This window comes from Gopherus evgoodei, chromosome 2, assembly GCF_007399415.2.
Source record: "Gopherus evgoodei ecotype Sinaloan lineage chromosome 2, rGopEvg1_v1.p, whole genome shotgun sequence".
Classification (NCBI taxonomy): domain Eukaryota; kingdom Metazoa; phylum Chordata; order Testudines; family Testudinidae; genus Gopherus; species Gopherus evgoodei.
Window position 1 is genome coordinate 40,721,761 of NC_044323.1, and position 22,453 is coordinate 40,744,213.

Consider the following 22,453-nt stretch of genomic DNA (forward strand, 5'->3'; position numbering starts at 1 on the left):
GCGCAGCTTGCCACAGGGCTCCAGCTAGGGAGCAGGCCTCAGATCCGACTTTACCCCTCCTCCCCTCTCGTTGCCCCCGACGCCCCATTGCTGCACTGGGGGCAGATGGCGAGAGGTGGAGCCTTGCAGCGGCTCCTTCCCTCTCGCCCTCCCAGCACTGACCGCGCGCCAAAGAGATCGGGAAACTCCCTTCCCGCGGCCACACAGCAGACCTCATTCAGCTCATACCCCGGGCCCGGCCATTGGCTGGCTGGCGGGATGCCCGGCCCTGATTGGCCAGCCGGGAGCTGCACATTCCAAGTGGGGCTGGAGAGGGCCCCGGAGCGATTCGCCTTATTTGGGGCTGAGCGCTTTCCGCTGCCCCGGCCAACCGGCGGCTAGTGCGCCTGCGTGCGCGGAGCGTGCGCTTGGGGGCGGGGGAGTGGGCGGTATGTTAGCAGGGCGTGTCCCGTGCAGTGAGTGTCCCTGTCAGCCTCGCGTTCTCCTGCTCGTGCCGCTTGGCCCCGCCCGCAGCACCCACCGGTGAGTGGTCTCGGGGGTCGCGGAGCGGCTCCGCCTTCTGGTCTGGCGACCCTCAGGCCACGGGGGTCCCGCTCCGCTGCCGCGCCGGGCCGCCCTGGGTAGGGTCTAACCGCTGCCCCGGGCGCTGGCAGCTGGGGGGGGGGGGTGGTTATCCCCGCTCCCCGGCCGAACACGCTGCCTTGGCTGAGGTCAGATCTGCAGCCCGGAGCTGGGGCACCCTGGGCGTCGGAACTCGGCGTGTCTCTGCTCCCTCTGCCCCCCCTTGACTTCCAGCTTGGTTTGTGTTTTGACCCAGGCCATGTCCAAGTCCCTGAAGAAGATCGTGGAGGAGAGTAGGGAGAAGAACCAGCCCGAGGTGGACATGTGTGACCGGGGCATCTCTAACATGCTGGACGTCTCTGGCTTGTGTAGGTATCTCCAGGGTTTCCGCCGGGACCCCAGTCGCTGATCCGACGTGTTTTCTCCCTCCCAGCCACCAGCAGTCACTGAAATCTGTGATAGAGGCAGGAGGCTGGCTTTTAAAGAGGCCCTTTCCGTAGGAAGAACATTCAAACAACTTCCTTATCTGTCTCTGTTAGGATGAACTTGGCCTTTTGCTGTTCAGACTGTTACATTTCAGCTTGGACACTGAAAATAAGTTGTCAGTTTCATTGTAGCTCTCAGTCCATTTCATTTCCTCAGCGCTTGCACAAGTTGGGTTCCAAACACTATTTATAAATATATCTGGCTATTTTTATTACGGTAACACTAAGGTATATCAGTTGACTGGTGCTTAATTGTGATCAGTATAGACTGAGCTTCTGGTGAAAATGCTCTAAGCCAAATGGGAGAGCTCTCTCCCATTTGCTTAATAACTCCTGCCTGCACAGAGATGGTGGCTATGGCAGCAGGAGATCTCCCACTGATATAGTGCTGTCATAAGAATGGCCATACTGGGTCAGACCAGAGGTCCATCTAGCCCAGTATCATGTCTTCTCACAGTGGCCAAACCCAGGTGCCCCAGGGGGAATGAACAGGTAATCATCAAGTGATCTATTTCCTTTCACTCATTCCCAGCTTCTGGCAAACAAAGGCCAAGGACACCGTCCGTGCCCATCTTGGCTATTAGCCATTGATTGACCTATCCTCCATGAATTTATCTAGCTCTTTTTTTAACCCTATCATAGTCTTGGCCTTCACAACATCCTCTGGCAAAGAGTTCCACAGGTTGACTGTGTGTACTGGTGCTTAAGTCAGTATAACTTACATTGCTCAGGGATGTGGATTATTCACATCTCTGAGCAACGTAGGTAGTAATTTGTAGTATACACATAGCCTGAGGTTTGGTCTAAACTACATACATATGTTAGTATAATTAGGTTGCTCAGGCATGTGGAAAATCCACATCCTTGAATGATGTAGTTATGCTGACCTAAACCCTGGTGTAGTTAGAGCTTCTCCTGGCAGTGTAGGTGTCATCTTCACTAAGCATTACAGGGTGACTCTGTAAGGCCTGGTCTACACAGGGGGAGGGGGCCGATGTAAGATATGCAACTTCAGCTAGGCTATTCCCATAGCTGAAATTGCGTATCTTATTTTGACTTACCTCCCTTCCTCACAGCACGGGATTGACAGCCGTGGCTCCTCCGTCAGCTCCGCTTCTGCTGCTTGGCCTGGTGGAGTTCCGGAGTCGACAGGATTGTGTTTGGGGATCGATACATCGTGTCTAGATGAGACACGATATATTGATCCCCGATAGATCGATCACTACCCACCGATCCGACAGGTAGTCTGGACGTACCCTCAGTGTGGACAAGGTGATAGGACTTGTGCAAGGTCACAGCAGGCCATAGGCAGAACCAGGAGTAGAACTTGTGTCTCCCGAGTCCTAGTTCAGTGTCCTGCCCACAGGACCATACTGGCACAGTTCCAAATTAATGTAAATATTCCTGTTGTTTTTAGGCAGAGGTAAGCAAGGAATCAATTTCCACTACATGCATCCGACAAAGTGGGTATTCACCCATGAAAGCTCATGCTCCAAAACTTCTGTTAGTCTATAAGGTGCCACAAGATTCTTTGCTCTTTTAAGGAATCAGAGCTTAGTTTCAGAAAATTTCATGGAAATTTTGTTTACTTTTTTATCCATTTTCCTGCTAACCAAACTCTACCTTACAGTTTCAGGTAAAACAGAATTTGAAATATATCCAAACTCTATGTTTAATGGGCACACTAATATGGGGTATTCACCCAGATGAACAATGTTTTCAGACTAGAAAATGCTTCTCTGAATTTGAAACTACTGAATATAGTCCAAACCTGACATTTGGGCTGCTTGACACTTGCAGATCTTGTAAAAGACTGTTTTTACAAAAGCCACATCTTGAGTTGGTTCTTCCTGCTCCCTTTATTAAGTCAAAAACTTATTTTTAATTTCTGAAATACACTCAGCAGCTTTGAATCTGCGAAATGCTAAGCATCTACACTTTTGACTCCCATCAACTTTGATAGAAGCTATAGGTGCTCTGAACCTGTTGGGAACAGAGTAGTAGTTTAGTTTCTTATTTTTCTCTCTCCTTCAGAGCATCACTGTCTAAACACACAATTAAAGATAAAGCTCCAGTTTAGTCGGGTTCATAAATGTGTATGTGTAGTACTGCTGATTTCAGTTTGGAGAAGTTCCAATGGAACTGTTGATTTCAATGAGAACGACTAATATCTTTTGTTAGTCACTGAATCAGGATCAAAATAGCTTTGTAAACCCTTATTTACAGGAGCCAGCCTCTGCTCACGTGAGTCCATTGATTTCAGGGGGCTAGTTGACATAGGGCCTGATTGTACATCTCATAACTTTATGAACTCATCAGTTGGCTAAACTGCAATGTAAAAATGATCATGATTTTCTGTGTTACTTAAAATTACTGCTAATATAATAAGTGAATTGCTTATGATTTCTCATTGCTATGTTCCATAAAGTCACATTTCTGTATATGAATTTTTCTGTTGCATTGGTCTAATTAAAAGGGTATTGCTAAACTTTGTACTATGGACTACCATATTAATGAAAAATAACCTGTAACACTCAGTGTTAACCAAATATCAATAGTAGCAAACAGACCTGTGATTCTACAAATGGATTTGCATGGATGAATCCCAGTTGACTGTGGGGGGGGGGGGGGGGGAAGAGGGGCACCATAGAGTGTTTTGCCCACCTGCCTTTAGTTGTAGGACTACTGCTAGGAAATAATCAAACACTTCTAGTTAACATTGATTTTTAAGATTAATATTACAATGAGTTGTAGTTTGCCTCAGCCACCCAGGTAAATGCTCCTAGGAATGGTTCCATGGCTCTTTTGTGATTGCTGGTGATCAGGACCTTGGCTTTACATTTAATCTAAAATGCATATTAAATTCTAGCATGAGAGTTTATTAAATTGATCTTGTTTATGCCAGGGCTGAGTTTGGCCTGGCATCTCCAACATGTTACTCCCTACTGCTGTGGTCCATTAAGTACTCAGTAATTTACTGAATTGTCAGCAGTGCTTCCTGTAACACCTAGCATAGGTAATGGTAGCAAAATCCTGTTTAAAGCAATAGTAAGGTTGAGAATTAAGACTCCTAGAAGTAAGAAATTCAGTGGTTGCTGAAGTAGTAATAACTCTGCCACCCTGTCAACAGGCTTTTTATCATTGAAATCAATGGGAGCAGAGTAAAGACAATATTAAGCATATGTGTGCACTAGAAATGCTGCAGCTGCACTGCTGTAATGTAGATGCTTATTACAGTGGTGGAAGGGGTTCTTCCATTGCTGTAGTAAATGCATCTCTTCAAGATGCATTAGCTAGGTTAATGGAAGAGTTCTTCCATCGATTTAGCAGTGTCTACCCTGGGGCTCAGGTTGGCTTAACTTTGTCTCACAGGGTGAAGTTTTTCATAGCGCTGAGCTATGTTAAGCTAACTTAAGTTTGTGGTGTAGACTAGCCTTACATGCTTTTAAAATCCTCAAATACTTTAATCGTGCTGGAGGCTGTGTCAACAATAATGTGTGATCTACACACGTGTGTATGAAATCATACAGAAATAAGATGAAACAAAAGGGGGTCAACTATTACACTAGAAGAGGAAAAAGGACAGAAGTTCTATTCCAAATAATACATAATTCTCTAGAATTGAGAGGCACTGTCTGGCCTAGATCTGTGTAAATAAATTATAAAATAGTTTCTCTTTTATATGCTGATATATGCCAGCTAAAGAGTTGGAAACTTTGAATTTTCATATCTGACAGACATACAATAAATTTAATATTTCAATACTAATGAAATCTGATTACCCATTGGAATAAGATATTCCCCTTAACTTCAGTTCTTCAAAAAAATTAAAACAGTATGGAACTGTGTTAAACTTAAATTCTTAAATCACTTAACACACAACTGTGGTATCCATGGACTTTGTCTCCTAAGCTGCTACACTAGTTGTGTGACTTACTGCAGTTTTATGCATCTCATACTCACATATTCAGGAGACCAGTTACATTCTTTCTCTTACACGTGTTCTAGCTCAGACTCATGTTTGGACAAAATAAGAAAAGAAAATTCCATCTAGGAGACCAGTCTTAATCCCATGGACTGCAGACAAATGTGAAATCTGTTTGTAATTCCGTGTGGTAGCTATCCATGGCAGCATGTTGTGCCAATGGGCAGGCATGTGGAGCTTTAATCAAATTATGCTGTAGATAACTTTTTATACATTAACTGTATACTCTTGATAAAGTTTTTTGCTTTCTTGGGCTGGGAAATCTAAGTGCATTTATTAATCTAGTATAAAATCTTTCTTTGCAAATTTACACTGAAATGCGTAATACCTTATAAGTATCCTGGATGAGACCAAAACAGACCTAAAATGCAATTGTTGGCATTTATTAAATTAGACCTTTAATAAAGGTTCCAGTTGTGCTTGGGAACAGGAATACTTATCTGCCCCAAGAAATGAATACCAGGTATTGGATTTTTCTCATGGCAACATGAGATTAAATCTAAGGATTAGAGAAGTGAAAAAAGATTGTGATCCACTCAGACCTTTTTCTTAATTTTCTCTTACAATGTTTTTTCAAAATCAAAGATAAATTAGTAATAGTTCCAGCTTGAAGCAAAGGAACCTGAAGCAACTGAAGTTCTGTTGAGGATTCAAGATCTGTACTCTGAGACAAACTGTAAACCTGAGTGTTAATTATTTCATACAGTAGAGCAGTGGTTTCCAACCTTTTCTGGGTGGCGGGCACTGGACGACTGTAGCCGGTGGAAAAGTTTCCGCTGAAATTCTGCTGAGAAGCAGCAACGTCAAGAGGTGTCGCCGCTGAAAATCAGTGGCATTTCAGCAGCGGCGCCTCTTGGTGATGCCGCTTTTCAGCGGCATTTCAGTCGATGCTTGTCTGCCAGCCAGTACGCAGGTGCACATAGATGCCCTGGCAGGTGCCATTGCACCCGCAGGCACTGCGTTGGGGACCACTGCAGTAGAGCCTCAGAGTTAACATCTTTGGAAAGGAGGTTGTTTGTAACTCTAACTCTGAACAAAACATTATGGTTGTACTTTCGAATGTTTACAACTGAACATTAATACAACTTTGAAACATTGCTATGCAGAAGAAAAATGCTGTTGTTTTTTTTTGTAGTTTACTTTTAACACAGTTGTGGTCTATTAGCGTTTTTGTTTTGTTTTGTTTTTGTCTCTGCTGCTGCCTGATTGTGTACTTCCTGTTCCAGATGAGGTCTTTGGTTGACTGGTCAGTTTGTAATTCTGGTGTTGGTAACTCAGAGGTTCTAGTGTAATTAATTTAAGTACGATGGAACAGGAACTCTTTTTCACAATGTGATATTATGCAGAGATTGCTCTTCTCTGAGTTCTCTTTAGATAATATAATTGTTCATGTAATCAAAAACCATAATTACTTAATGTGAAGGAAATTTAAGTTATTTATTGGTTTATACTTAGGCAGATTACTACTCAGCTGTCATGCTTCAGCACCCATTGTGTCATCTGGATGGTAGTAATTGCTAGTACACAGGTCACCTGAAAAAACTTAACTTTGAAGTCTCTCCTTATTGTTGTGTCAGCACCCAAAAAAATAAATCTTGTGGTAAGAAAATAATTGCCATCTATTAATTAAAAATCCTGAGTTGTAATATGTTAAACTATTTTTGCCAAAAATAAGTATTCTTTGGTTGCTACATAACTATGGTTTGAAGTAAATAGCATATACAGTATTTCAACGTATAAAACATTATGGCGGGTGTTGTCATGTGGTTAAGATAGTGTTGCAAACATTAAGTCTTGGGAAGCCATGCAGTGGTGTTTTGTTTTGTGTAGCTGTGTCATTGTAGCAGGAGACTTTGGTCTCTAAGTGGTGTCAATTCTTGAAAACTGGTCAGTGGTGGTGGGCAGTCTCCTCAATCAAGGGATTTCTTGTGTGCTGTCTGAGCATCTTGGTTCCAGTACTGCATTATATGTGTAAATAAAATAAGTTTTACTTCACATATACCCAGATTCCATGTTACTGACTTCTCATGCATTGAGAAGCAGGCTGCTTGGCTCTGGACCTCTGCTGACTCAGCAGAGGGGCACCACTGACATCAGGAGAGGATGCTGGTGTCAAAAGAAAGGTCAGCAATGTTGATACAGTAAAAGTTTTCTCTGGCATGTTGGGAGGGGGAGGGGGGTTGGGAGGTACTAGTAAGTGAAAAATGCACATTAACTAAGAGGGATGGAGCTTGGGTGTAAGGGGAGTGTGGGATTGGGACATGGGAGGGGGTGCAGGGCATGGTCTCGGCTCTGGCAGGGAGTTTGGGTGCAGGTTGGGGCATGGGAGGAGGGTGGGGTGCCCGGATCCGGGGGTGTGTGTGTTCACCTCGGGTTGCTCCCCGCAAGTGGCAGCTCCTCCTGGCTGCTCCTAGGCAGAGGTGTGGCAGGCGACTCTGTGCACTGCACCCCTCCCACCCCCCAAGCACTAGCTCCACAGCTCCCATTGACTGGGAACTGCAGCCAATGAGAGCTGAGGGGTTGGCACCTGTGGGCGGAGGCAGTGTGCAGAGCTGACGACTGCACCTCTGCCTAGGAGCCACTGGGATAGGCCACTGTGTGGGGGGAGCTGCCTGAGGTGAACACCTCCCAAATCTGGCACCTTGCACCCCAACCCCCTGCGGGCCCCACACCAACCGGACTATAAACTGGAATTGCAATGAAGATCAGAAATGCTGGTTTATAGTGCTTTCTGGATGGTGAAGGGCCAGATAAAAACCATTTTGACTGTAACTTGTTTTACTCTTAAATGTTAATTTCTGCCAGTTACAATGCTGCTGTGTGCTATTAAGATTCTCTCTCTTATTTTGTTCATGTTATATCTTCTCACAGGGATTTCACATAGTTGCTTTGGCATAGTTGTCCTGTCTAATGTAGTATAGTGACAGATTCAAATTGAATGGTGTTGTGATATTATAACAATAAGATATCTTCCAAGGGTCACTGAGAATCTTTGGCAATGTAGTGGCATTCTTATAATGCCAGTGATGTCTTCCTTAGTTACTTCCTTCATGTTGGTGGTATTTGGACCAGCAATATTTTATCTTGGCTCCACACAGCTCTGTGTGGAGTTTGCCTGCTAATTTCCTTTTTTTAAAGGAAAGGCACTTTTTCTTCAGAGTTAGCTGTTAACTGTTATCTAAATTAACCTGCTGTGTGAAACTAAGAATGAAGGGGAAAGGAAGTCTGGAAGGGTGGAATAAAAAATTGACTTTTTTCAGGATATCTGGAGCTGAGGCATAATGGGCACAGCTTCAGTATGCTCTTCCTGCCCCCCTGGGGGTGGGGTGTGTGTGTGTGTGTGTGTGTGTGTTTGAGGTTGGTGAGGAGGTGAGACTGCTTGTTGGGTAGAAAAATGGTTCTTGCAAGTGTTAGTGTTATGACTCTCTCCCAAGCCTGCAGTTTCAATGCAAGGGGGCCCGATTCAGCCTCTAACATAGGTATTTGGTTCCCTATGTTTGCATTCTGCGAACTTGGCAGATTTCCATTATAACTAATATTTTATCCACAGTTATTGCAAGTCAACAATGTCTTTTAAATCAGCAAAAGCAGCAAAGAGTCCTGTGGCACCTTGTAGACTAAGGCCATGGCTACACTGGAGAGTTGCAGCGCTGGTGATGGGGTTACAACGCTGCAACTCACTCTGTGTCCACACTCGCAAAGCACAGCCAGCACTGCAACTCTCTGGTTGCAGCGCTGGCTGTACACCTGGTCTGCCTCCGGTGTAGCGATTCCAGCGCTGGTGATGCAGCGCTGGTCATCAAGTGTGGACACCAACAGCGCTTTTATTGGCCTCCAGGGTATTACGAGGTATCCCAGCATAACTTTTCAGCCACTCTGCTCATCGTTTCACACTCCACTGCCCTGGGCTCAGGTGACCCGCCCTTTAAATGCCCCGGGAATTTGAAAAATCCCCTTCCTGTTTGCTCAGCCAGGTGTGGAGTGCAATCAATCAATCAATCAGTGACCATGCCCCAAACAAGCCCCAGCATGGAACACTTCTGAGCTGCAGGACCTCATCAGTTTTTGGGGTGAGGAAGCTGTGCAATCACAGCTGCGCTCCAGCCGTAGAAATTATGATACTTATGGGCAGATATCAAAGTCCTTGCTGCTAAGGGGCCATGAACAGGACGCGTTGCAGTGCGGGGTAAAAGTGAAGGAGCTGCGCAGTGCCTATTGCAAAGCCTGTGAGGGAAATCGCCGCTCAGGAGCTGCCCCCACGACCTGCTGTTTTTACAAGGAGCTGGATGCCATACTTGGGTGTGACCCCACTGCCAATCCGAGGAGCACAATGGAGAGTTCAGAGCAGGGAGAAGTGGGGGAGGATGTAGAGGAAGCCGAGAGTGAGGCTGCTGGGGTGGAGGGAGACACCCCGGAGTCCCAGGAGGCATGCAGCCAGGAGCTCTTCTCAAGCCAGGAGGAGGCTAGCCAGTCGCAGCAGCTGGAACTTGTTGGTGAAGAAGAAGCAGAGGAGCGTGTTCCCGGTAAGCAGATTTTATTTTTAGGATGGAAATATTTTGGGAGAGGAGGGTGGGGGTTATGGCTGCCTGCATGCATGCCTAAATGTGGAATTGATTTGGTCTATCACGTCTCTGTAATCAGCCTTGGTAATCTCTTGAAAAGTTGCAGCCAGAGCATGGGCAATGTGCTTGCGCAAGTTTATAGGGAGAGCCACCGTGGTCCTTATCCCGGTCAGGCTAACTCGTCCGCGCCACTGTGCCGCGAGGGGTGGGGGGGACCATTGCTGCACACAGGCAAGCTGCATAGGGACCAGGGTGGAATCCACATTGCTGTAGAAGATCCTCCCTCTCTTGCCAGGTAACACACAGCAGTGATATATCTGGCAGTAGAAAATCCTGTTCAGAATGTAGGGATAGTGTTCAGTGCAGGTCCCTGCTCTCTGCTTTCCCCAGTGCAGGTCCCCAGGTCCCTGCTCTCTGCTTTCCCCAGTGCACAGAAACCCCAGTGAGCCCTCAGGCAGTTCCCCTTCCCAGGTGAAGTCACGGCAGAAACACTCACCCCATTGCTCGCCATGCCTTCGCTGCCGTTGCCTCTCTGTGCTATGTTAGGTATGTGGGAAGGATGCTACAAAAAGTCTACAAACTCCTTCACTGTGTGATAATAAACAATGTAGCCTCTGTGTATTAAATGTTTCTATTTGTTTTTTTTAAGTGACCTTGAATACTCCAGCACTATCACCGCTTGCCCGATGGTTACAGAACTTGAGGAAAAATCCTAGAAAATCAAAAGAAGATTTGATCAAAGCAGTTATGAATCAGTACGCCAGAGAGAGTAAGAAGATGCAGGAATGGAGAGAGAAAATGCATGAGTGGAGGCAAACACAAAGCAGGAGAAAGGAATTGGCTACCAAGAAAAACACGAAGCAGCTGATAAGCCTCCTGGGTCGCCAAACTGACTGTATGCAGTCTCTCGTAGCCATGCAGGCAGATCAGTACCGTGGTAACCCCCACCCCTCCCAAAGCTCTCTCTCTTGTTCCTCAGTATTTGCACAAAACACCTTTCTCCAGCAGCCTGTTTCTTACCACCCCCAGCTGCCCCCAACACCTGTACGATCACCTACCAGCCCTGAACTACAGCCCTTACCCTATGCACTCGACCCCCATCACGATGCAGCATATTAATCCTGAAGTGCAGCAGGCATTGAACAGCAATCCAAGCAGGACATATTCAAATCTCTGAATGTACAGTCCACCACCCTACCCCCCTGCCCTTTTATGTACTGCACTTTTGAATAAATGATTTCTTGGCTTATAAAACACTTTTTATTATTGAAGAAAGTGATAAATACTGTACCCCAAGGGAAAAACGGGCACAGCAAAGGCACCAAACATTACTGTTGGCTTTCAACCTCAAATTGCTCCCTTAAGGCATCCCTAATCCTTGAAGCCCTTTGCTGGGCCTCTCTAGTAGCCCTGCTCTCTGGCTGTGCAAATTCAGCCTCTAGGCGTCGAACCTCGGAGGCCCATTCCTCACTGAATATTTCACCCTTTCCTTCACAAATATTATGGAGGGTACAGCACGCGGATATAACAGCGGAGATGCTGCTTTCCCCCAAATCTAGCTTCCTGTAGAGACGCCTCCAGCGCGCCTTTAAATGGCCAAAAGCACACTCCACAGTCATTCTGCACCGGCTCAGCCTGTAGCTGAACTGGTCCTTGCTCCTGTCAAGCTTCCCTGTATACGGTTTCATGAGCTATGGCATTAAGGGGTAAGCGGGGTCTCCAAGGATCACAGTGGGCATTTTGACACAGTCCCCTACTGTGATCTTGCGGTCTGGGAAAAAAGTCCCGGCCATCAGCTTCCTAAACGGGGCACTGTTTCGAAAGATGCATGCATCATGCACCTTTCCAGGCCATCCTGAGTAAATGTCAGTGAAATGCCCACGGTGATCCACAAGTGCTTGGAGAACCACAGAGAAATACCCCTTGCGATTAATGTACTCTGATGCCAGGTGGAGTGGTGCCAGAATAGGAATATGCGTCCCATCTATTGCCCCTCGACAGTTAGGGAAACCCATTTGTGCAAAGCCATCCACAATGTCCTGCACGTTCCCCAGAGTCACAGTTCTTCTTAGCAGGGTGCGATTAATGGCCGTGCAAACTTGCATCAACACTATTCCAACGGTCGACTTTCCCACTCCAAACTGGTTCGCCACCAATCGGTAGCTGTCTGGAGTTGCCAGCTTCCAGATTGCAATAGCCACCTGCTTCTCCACTGGCAGGGCAGCTCTCAATCTTGTGTCCCTGCGCCGTCGGGTAGGGGCGAGCTCAGCACAGTGTCCCATGAAAGTGGCTTTTCTCATCTGAAAGTTCTGCAGCCACTGCTCATCGTCCCAGGCTTGCAGGACGATGTGATCCCACCACTCTGCTCGTTTCCCGAGCCCAAGGTTGGCGTTCCACGGTGCTGAGCACGTCCGTTACTGCCACAAGCAATTTAGTGTCTTGCGCGTCAGGTGAATCAATATCATCATCTGACTCCTCGCTGTCACTTTGGAGCTGAAGGAATAGCTCCACTGCCATGCGTGATGTGCTGGCAACATTCATCAGCAAGGTCCTCAGCAGCTCGGGCTCCATTTGTAACAGAAATTGCGCTGCAGACTCACAATACCGCCAAACTGCTCAGAATGTGTAGCAAAGCACCACGGGGCGTTGGAACAGGGAGCGGAAAGACCAGCACCCTTCCGTCCCCTTCCCACAAGCCACAGCGCCAAAATGGGACGAGGTGATCTGTGGGATAGCTGCCCACAATGCACCACTCCCAACAGCACTGCAAATGCTGGAAATGTGGCCACACTGCAGCGCTGGTAGCTGGAAATGTGGCCACACTGCAGCGCTGGTAGCTGTCAGTGTGGCCACACTGCAGCGCTGGCCCTACACAGCTGTACGAACACAGCTGTAACTCCCAGCGCTGCACAAATGTAAGTGTAGCCATACCCTAACAGATGTATTGGAGCATGAGCTTTTGTGGGTGAATACCCACTTCGTCGGATGCAACACAAAAGCTCATGCTCCAATATGTCTGTTAGTCTATAAGGTGCCACAGGGCGCTTAGTCTGGATCTGGAAAAGCAGCAAACACCGCTACCCCTCTGATACTTTTAAATCAGTGTCTCTGAAAGACTTATTTCTAGGTAGTGCTTATGTCAGGAATACCCCATCTGTTGATGAGGTGGGATTCCTTCCATATGGCCTTCAGCAATGACTCTGCTTTCAATTTAAGGTCCTACCTTATGAGCTTTTCACTTCTGCTTGTGGCGTTAAGATCCTAGCACAGTATAAATGTTAATATTTTCCAGAGCTCCATGGCAGAGCATTCTCTCTCCTTTTGCATTAGCTGCCCCCCCAACCCCTTGTATGGCTGTAACTTAAAAAAGAGGTTTCATTATGTTTAGATGCTGAACCTTAGCTCTTCCCCTTGGATGTTTTCAATTACAGTAGGCTCTTCAATGGCAGAAATAACTGCAGTTTTATAAATCAATAAAGGGGCACATGAGATAACAGCAAAGCTTAGTTTAAAGAGACTTTAAATGTACAAAATTCAGTCTTGTGTATCTGGCCTATGACATCTGAACATTTTAGAAATAAGTAACAGGGTAACCATCAGAGCCCCCTAAATGCCCCCCCCCTCGCAAAAAATCCTTTCTGCTGTAGGTGTCAAACTTCAACAAGTAAAGGAAGAACCATGACATTCTCATCAGCAATCTAGTGAAATAAAACCTAGATGGAGTGTTTTAAGTTCCTGTAGTTGAGGGAATGGGGAGTTACTGAGGGAAAATAAAGTTGAAAGAGTGAATTTTGTAGTTAGTTCGGAATGCTGGGAGATCCATGGCTGCTTGAAGTGAGTCCAATCATGCAGCTCAGCTACTGTGACAAATCTCTCTCTCAAACTTGTCTGTTGGTTGATGGTTTGATAGTTCCAGTGGAATATAGCTGTCAAGGGAGGCTGTAGTCAAGGAAGCAGCAGTGATCTCTCAGGTGGATTGGGACAATCACATGAGCTTAGAATCAAAGAAGTGTAGGACTGGAAGGGACTTCGAGAGGTCTTCTACTCCAGCTCCCTGCACTCAAAGCAGGACTAAGTATTCTGTAGACCATACTTGACAGGTGTTTGTCTAAGGGTACGTCTACACTACGGGATTATTCCGATTTTATATAAACCAGTTTTGTAAAACAGATTGTGTAAAGTCGAGTGCACGCTGCCACACTAACCGCATTAATTGTGGTGTGCGTCCATGGTCCGAGGCTAGCGTTGATTTCTGGAGCATTGCACTGTGGGTAGCTATTCTGTAGCTATCCCATAGTTCCCGCAGTCTCCCCCGCCTCTTGGAATTCTGGGTTGAGATCCCACTGCCTGATGGGGCAAAAATCATTGTCGCTGGTGGTTCTGGGTAAATGTCGTCAGTCATTCCTTCCTCCAGGAAAGGAACGGCAGACAATCATTTCGTGCCCTTTTTCCCTGGATTGGTCTGGCAGATGCCACTATGGAGCCCGTTTAGCTTTTTTTTTTACTGTCACAGTATGTGTACTGGATGCCACTGACAGGCGATACTGCAGCGCTACACAGCAGCATTCAGTTGCTTTTGCATGATAGCAGAGACAGTTATCAGTCGTTCTGTACCGTCTGCTGCTATCATGGGTGCCCCTGGCTGAGGTTGGCCGGGGGTGCAAAGGCAGAAATTGAAATGACTCCTCGAGTCAATCCCTCCTTTATGGTATCTAAAAATAGTCAGTCATGCCTAGAATATGGGGCAAGTGTACTAGAGAACCAGTGTATCAGAGAACCAGAGAGCACAGCTGCTCCGTGTCAGATCCCGCAGAAATGATGAGCTACATGCCATTCACGGGGGATGCCCCTGCAACGACCCCACCCGTTGCTTCCGTCCTCCCCAACCTTCCTGGGCTACCGTGGCAGTGTCCCCCCCATTTATGTCATGAAGTTATAAAGAATGCAGGAGTAAGAAACAGTGACTTGTTAGTGATATAAAATGAGGGGGAGGCAGCTGCTATGATAGTCCATGCAGGGCATTAAGCGGTGTGGGGGAGAGGAGCCCGGCCTCCAGCTGCTATGATAGTCCAGGCAGTACAGAATCTTTTCTTTACATATGAAAGGGAGGGCGCTGATTGAAGCTCAGCCCCTAGTTGCTATGATGAGGATGGTTACCAGCAGTTCTGTACCATCTACTGGGAATGACCAGGAATCATTCATATTTTTACGCAGGCGCCCCCTCCCCCCCCGGCCGGCCTCACCTGAGGCCAGCCAGGAGTATTCAGCAGTTATCAAGCATATTGTACCGTTTCCCACTGGGGAGGGAAGAGGAGTGGATACTGCTCTTTACTGCTACGGCATCGCATCTACCAACAGCATTCAATACACATAGGGAGACATTAAAAAATGTCAAGAAACGATTTTTTCCCCCTTTTCTTTCATGTGGGGGGGTGGGGAGGGAGTAAATTGACGAGCTATACCCTGAACCACGCCGAACAATGTGTTTGAACCTACAGGCATTGGGAGCTCAGCCAAGAATGCAAATACTTTTCGGAGACTGCTGGGGACTGTGGGATAGCTGGAGTCCTCAATACCCCCTCCCTCCCTCCATGAGCGTCCATTTGATTCTTTGGTTTCCGTTACACTTATCACGCAGCAGTGTGTAGCCTGGAGATTTTTTTCAAATGCTTTGGCATTTCATCTTCTGTAACGGAGCTCTGATAGAACAGATTCATCTCCCCATACAGCGATCAGATCCTGTATTTCCCGCACGGTCCATGCTGGAGCTCTTTTTGGATTTGGGACTGCATCGCCACCTGTGCTGATCAGAGCTCCACGCTGGGCAAACAGGAAATGCAATTCAAAATTTCGCGGGGCTTTTCCTGTTTACCTGGCCAGTGCATCCGAGTTCGGATCGCTGTCCAGAGCGGTCACAATGGTGCACTGTGGGATATCGCCCGGAGGCCAATACCATCGATTTGCAGCCACACTAACCCTAATCCGATATGGTAATTCCAATTTTAGCACTACTCCTCTCTTTGGGGAGGAGTACAGAAACCGGTTTAAAGAGCCCTTTATAGCAATATAAAGGACCTCGTTTTGTGGACGGGTACAGCATTAAATTGGTTTAACGCTGCTAAAATCAGTTTAAACGCGTAGTGTAGGCCAGGCCTAACATGCTTTTCAACCTCCAGTGATGGAGATTTTACAGCCTCCCTAGGCAACTTATTCCAAAGCTTTAACTACCTTGACAGGAAGTTTTTCCTGATGTCCAACCTAAACATCCCTTTCTGCAATTTAACCCCATTGCTTCTTGTCCTATCCTCAGAGGTTAACAAAAACAATTTTTCACCCTCCTCTGTGATAAACGGAGAAATGGCTGCTCATCATGTCGTCTTTTGGAAGCAGGATAGGAGAACTTGGTGATAATGGTATAAAGAGGCCCAGGAGGGTGAGCATGGGTGTAGTTCTTGTCTATGGACCAGAGAAGACCATCCACTAGAGCAATAAATGATGCCTCTGCACCTTGTCCTGGCCTTTGAACCCTGACTAAGGTCTAGACTACTGTAAGCTGAAAGGTAGCATTGAGGATATTTGCTAGCTTGCTTAGAAAAGAGAGGATAGCTAACGTGATAATTGGTCACTTAGGCTTACAAGAAGAGCAGTATGGAAAAATAGCTCCTTTCCGATGTCATAATATTTCCTGAATGCTGTTATGCTGTCTAGAGTTGTGGCTGCGTATCAAAAGACCCTAGCTAGAGAAATGAACAAGCACAATTTGATAGGGTTATGCTGTTAGAACTCTTAATTCTCAATTTCCTGACTCTTGTGTAATTTAAATCTCAATCTTAGTATGGAAATAACAGCTTTTCGGTATTTATTTTTTTCCTTGGCCTAAAAGGAAAAGACAGATGTTCCTCAAAGAAAAGGCACTGGTTTAATGCAGTGCTTGAACCTCAGACAGCAAGTAGAAAGATTTCTCTTCACCTCTGGGATGAAAACAAGGAGAAATTTCAACCCAAAAGATACTTTAAGAATACAATAAGCAAGAAAACTAAGGGCGTAGAAAACTAATTGATACTTCAACCAGTGGTAGTCCTACTTTGGTGCTATAATTGTTATGCTAGGTGCTATATGAACACATAGGAAGATATTCTTCCCAAAGGGGTTATGATTTTAAGATGAAACACAAGTGTGTGACAAATGCTAAGATGGATGAGGATAAGAGTAATAATTTTATGTGGTTAGACGCGAACTGTATGCTTGATTGTTCTGAACCATCCTGTTGGCCTTGAACAAGACACGTAGGGTATGTCTGTGCTGCAGTCAGGGTGTGTGATTGCAGCATGCTGGCACATACCTAAACTAGCTTTAACCTGGGAGGGGTGGGTACTATAGGAGAATATCTGCAGCAGTACAGTCTTCATCGGGGGCTGTACAAGCCCACCTGACATCTTGGGCTTGCTGGGCAGCTATCCTATACTGAAGTCCATGCTGCCATAGCGTAACTGTGATTGGTATGTGAGCTAGCTAGACCCAAATGGATAAACAAGCACCTCAAACAGGTTACTAAGAAAGCAGAAAGTCTACAAGGAGTAGAGGAAGGGATGGATCAGCAAGGAGAGCTACCTCAAAGATGTCAGAAAGCATAAGGAAAGAGTGAGAACTGCCAAAAGCCAAGCAGAGTTAGACCTTGCAAAGAAAATTGCAACCAATAGTAAAAGGTTCTTTAGACATATATCTAAAAAGAAAACAAGGAAAGAAGTGGTAACACTGAGCACTGAAGATAATCTAGTTGTGATCCAACACCTAAATGAATGCTTTGCCTTAGTTTTTAAGAAGGGTTATGAAGAATTGTGGGCAGTGGCAGGGTGGCTAATGGGAACAAGAATACGGAAGGAGAAATTACCACATCTGAGGTAGAAGCCAAATTTAGACAGCGTAATTAAATTGGCGGGCCTGGATAATCTCCCTCAAGAATATTAAAGGAACTGGTATACGGAAATTGCAAGTCCAATAGCCTTTTTAATGAATCTGTAAACTCAAGCTTGTACCGTATGACTGGAGAATTGCAAATATAGTACCTTTATTTTAAAAAAGGGGTGAGGGGAAAAGTGATCTGATTAGTTTGACCTCATTTTTGTGCAAGGTTCTAGAACAAATTTTGCGTGGTTAGTGAGATACAGTAGAATACCAGAGTTACAAAATGACCAGTCAACCACACTCCTCATTTAGAACCAGAAGTCTGCAATCAGGCAGCAGCAGAGGCCAAAGAAGTACAGTACAATACTGTAGTAAACATAAACTATTAAATAAAGCAGGATTTTTCTTTTGCATAGTAAAGTTTCAAACTGTATTAAATCAATGTTCAGTTGTAAACTTTTGCAAGAACAACCATAACATTTTGTTCAGAGTTACAAACATTTCAGAGTTATGAACAACCTCCATTCCCAGGTGTTCATAACTCTGAGGTTCTGCTGTGTAGGTAAATGGTAATTAGGATAAAATACAACATGGTAGATTGTGCCAGACCAGCCTGATCTTTCTTTCTTACCACCTCTTATGCTGGCGTTTAACTGATTTTTCTAGACAAAGGAAATGCAGTAGATGTAATCTATCTAGATTTCAGTAAAGCGTTTGATACAGTTCTACATGGGAAACTTAGTTAAAATGGAGAATTGGAGACATGATTAATACAAGAATTGAAAGATAAGGAACTCTTTAAAGGAGACTACAAATGGATCATGCTGAAAGGTGATCTGTGAGGCTCAATGAAGGTTACTAGTGGAGTTCCTCTGAAAGAGAGGATGATAGGATCAGATGGCTTACAATGACACTTGGCCCATGTGCAACTTCTGTATCTCCCTTCAGGGGCCAGGGATGGACACTAAAGGGGGTGGGCTTTGAGTTACTACAGAGAATTTTTTCCCAGCTGGTGAGTCTTGCCCATGTGCTCAGGGTCTAACTGACCACTATGTGTGGGGTCAGGAAGGAATTTTCCCTGAGGTTGATTGACAGAGATCCTGTGGTTTTTCCTGTTCCTCTGCACTGTGGGGTACGGATCACTTGCTGGTTTGAGCTAGAGTAAATAGTGGATTTCTCTGTAACTTGAAGTCTAACGCAAGATTTGAGAGCTTCAGTAACTCAGGCAGAGGTTATGGGCCTATTACAGGAGTGGGTGGGTGAGGTTCTGTGACTTGTGCTGTACAAGAAGTCAGACTAGATGACCATGATGGTCCCTTTGGACTTTAAAGTCTGAGACCGAGGTTAAAGCTAGTTTAGGTGTGTCTTCATGTGCTGCACTCACACCCTCTGGCTGCAGTGTAGACACACCACTAGTTTAGCAGTTCCCAAACTCTGGGTTGCAAGTGTGTGAAGGATGCCGTTTTGCTCCACACAATGGATGTACAGTGCATGCAAGATCATGCTGCATGGCATGATGCCATTTTGCTCTTCAAAATGGCATCCTCCACATAGCATGACCTTGCACGCACCATACATATGAGGTTGGGCTGTGCAGAGGATGCCATTTTGCTCTTTCAAATAGCATCCTCAGTGCTGTCTGAGAGGAATTAAAATGGGGCAGTGCAAGCAAAAAGTTTGAGAACCCTTGCCTTTGTCCCTTGTTCTCTGCATTTACTTACTTATGCATGCTTTGTTTATCACAGCAAGTAAAATTAAGCATATGCATGTGTGTGCAAGATTGGGGCCTTAGTTATCTGTGCCTCAGTTTCCATTTGTGAAATGGGGGAAATACCAAACATCTGTGATTATACAGTCCTTGGGGCACCTCTCACAATGTTTGCCCATTAACAAGTACAATGGGTCCTCTAGGTGCCACTGGCATACAAATAATTGTTAAAATATTTTTTTAGTTGCTGATTTCTTGTAGATCTCACAGTAAGCATTTGGGTATCATACTAGTTCTTTTCTATGTATTAAATGACCACCTTGAGTAATCCAAAATATATCAGAACATTATTTCATTTTGTTTTTGTTGCTTTAAAACATGTCTACTTTTAAATCCAGGGCCTATAATTTATTCCAGCATCTGGACAAAAAAGTTCTGCCTCCATCACCACCTCTTATGCTGGCATTTTAAGTTAATATCAGTCATAAGCGCCGACTCCGTGAGTGGTCCAGGGCTGGAGCACCCATGCGGAAAAAATGGTGAGTGCTGAGGCCCTGAATATGTCCTGCCTGCCGGCAGGCCCCGCAGATCTGTGCCCCCCCTCCCCCACTTCTTCCCTGCACCTCCCGCCCGCCACAATCCGCTGAGGAGGAGGACGACATGGAGGAGCAAGAACGCGGTGCGCTGGCAGGTGGGAGGCAGAACTGGGTGGGAAGGGAGGGTGGGGCCTTGGAGGAAGGGGCAGAGCCGGTGTTCGAGCGCCCCCTGGCACTTTGAAAAAAGTCAATGCCTGTGATAACAGTGATCCTGTGTCCAACATTAGTAGTAATAAAATTGTTTATACACTCTCAACTTTTGTGATTAATAGTCAGAAGATAGCATTGCAAAAGACCTGTTGAGTCATCTAGTCCCTCTCCCTTCCATATAGGATTGTTCTCTAGGATGTATTTTTCCAGTGTTTTGTGTAGACTACTTTTCAAACAACTCATAGACTCATAGGTCAGAAGGGACCAATCTGATCATCTAGTCTGACCTCCTGCACAAGGCAGGCCACAGAACCCCACCCATCCAATTTTATAACAACCCCTATCCCAGGACCGAGTTATTGAAATCCTCAAAATTGGTTTGAAGACCTCAAGCTGCAGAGAAACCACAAAGCTTGATAAGTATATGGAGGGGATGTTATGATAGGATTGTTAATTTAGGCAATTGATCTTGGATTACCACCAGATAGGTCTGCTCAATGGTCTGCGGGGAGATGTTGGATGGAATGGGAACCGAGTTACTGCAGAGAATTCCTTCTTGGGTGCTGGCTGGTGACTCTTGCCCACATGCTCAGGGTTTAGCTGATCGCCATATTTGGGGTCGGGAAGGAATTTTCCTCCAGGGCGGATTGGCAGGGGCCCTGGAGGTTTTTCGCCTTCCCCTGCAGCGTGGGGCATGATGGAGCATGTGTTTTTTCCCATACATCAACAGCCATTAGTATTTTAATACGACGTTACTTGACATTCATTCAAAACAGACAGTAGTTGAGTAAACTGCTTGTTGTCTATATTGGTTATGAACCTCTGGTGGAAAGCTACCAGAACTGTATGCAAAAGTAGCTAGGCACAATGGAAGCAGAGGCCAGACATAACCTAATTAGGCAGCATTAACTTCAGCCCTCCATCTGTATTTTAATTGACCCATTTTGATGGATTTAATATAAAGAAAAATAAGAATAGTACAAGATCCCTGTTACAGTGACGTTTTTAAAACACTACAACAGAGAGCTTAATTTTGTCTTCTGGTAAGTGCACTTGTAAAATACCTGTTCTGTAACTTTGCTAGAAGCAGATGTAGAGAACCTCGCTTTCCGTTAACACAAGAACAAAAAATACTGTCATTAATAGGGTATTTGCAATTCCACTCTGAACTTGAAAGCAGTGGTAACAGCTCCATAGTTAAGATGGCCACTAACTTACCATTGTAAATCCAACTTTTTATCCTTCCCCCATCTCTCATTTTCCCCCAAAGAAACTAGTTTCCCTGAAATTTCCTGAATCACATTTCATCCCTAGGTAGAATTTTCTGAGGGTTGACCATCCTCTTTCTCTTTCCCCATGTCATAAACAGATAGTTAAGGGTTAATGTCTCCTTTACCTGTAAAGGGTTAAGAAGCTCAGTAAACCTGGCTGACACCTGACCAGAGGACCAATTGGGGGACAAGATACTTTCAAATCTTCCGCGGAGGGAAGTCTTTGTTTGTGCTGTTTATTTTGTTCTTTGTTCGCTCTTGGAGCTAAGAGGGGCCAGACATGCAACCAGGTCTTTCTCCAATCTTTCTGAAACAGTCTCTCATGTTCAAAATAGTAAGTACTAGCCAGGAAAGGCGGATTAGCGGATTGTATCTTAGGCTAAAGGGGAGGGAGTCCCTCTAGTCTATATAAGCTGAAGACCCTGTAAACATTTTCCATTCTGGTTTTACAGAGATAATTTTTACTTTTTTCTTTCTTTAATTAAAAGCTTTCTTTTTTAAGAACCTGATTGATTATTTTCCTTGTTTAAGACCCAAGGGGATTGGGTCTAAACTCACCAGGGGATTGGTGGGGGAAGGTTAATTCCTCTCTGTTTTAAGATCCAAGGAGTTTGGATCAGTGGAGCCTTTCAGGGTAACCCAGGGAGGGGAAAGTCTGGGAGGGGGAAGGAAGGGAAATGATTTATTTCTCCTTGTTTTAAGACCCAAGGGATTTTGGTCCTGGGTCCCCCAGGGAAGGTTTTGGGGGGACAGGGAGTGTACCAGACACTGGAATTTCTAGTTGGTGGCAGTGCTATCAGATCTAACCTGAAATTAAGCTTAGAAGGGTACATGCAGGTCCCCACTTTTTGGACGCTAAAGTTCAAAGTGGGAAAAATACCTTGACACCCTGCCCCATGTCTCCAGAATGACTTGAATTCCAATTATATTGTGTGTCTTGCTAGGGCGTGTCAGGTGTGTTTTTGGGGTTTAACTGTGTGCATGTGTGTGCTATATATTGTATATACATCTATTTTATATACATAGCTCTTTAAAATAACTTTACACTAAGATTAACAGGAAAGTGCTGTCTAGAGACTTATTAGAGAGGGACTGTAAAGAGTAGGCTTTGGAATGCAGGGGGAAAGGGACCTGGAGGGAAAGAGTAAATGGTGTGTTCCCCCCCCCCCCCATACAAATATACCAAATTGATCATAATACACAAAGTAAATAAATTGGCTTTGCATAAAG

The 22,453-nt window shown here is 45.3% G+C and overlaps 1 protein-coding gene across 3 annotated transcripts in view; it reads left to right on the forward strand.

Moving 5' to 3' along the window:
• Positions 1 to 407: 407 nt before the first annotated feature.
• The window catches only part of RSU1 (Ras suppressor protein 1), a 207,760-nt gene continuing 185,714 nt past the window's right edge, over positions 408 to 22,453 (forward strand). For 2 of the 3 annotated variants that reach the window (XM_030550450.1, XM_030550453.1), the window contains exons 1-2: positions 409 to 522; positions 818 to 929. In XM_030550450.1, coding sequence (XP_030406310.1) covers positions 821 to 929 — 109 coding nt within the window. In that variant the 5' untranslated portion in view covers positions 409 to 522; positions 818 to 820. Of the gene's footprint in view, positions 523 to 817; positions 930 to 22,453 lie in introns of all 3 variants that reach the window. The other variant, XM_030550451.1, reaches the window with a different exon arrangement.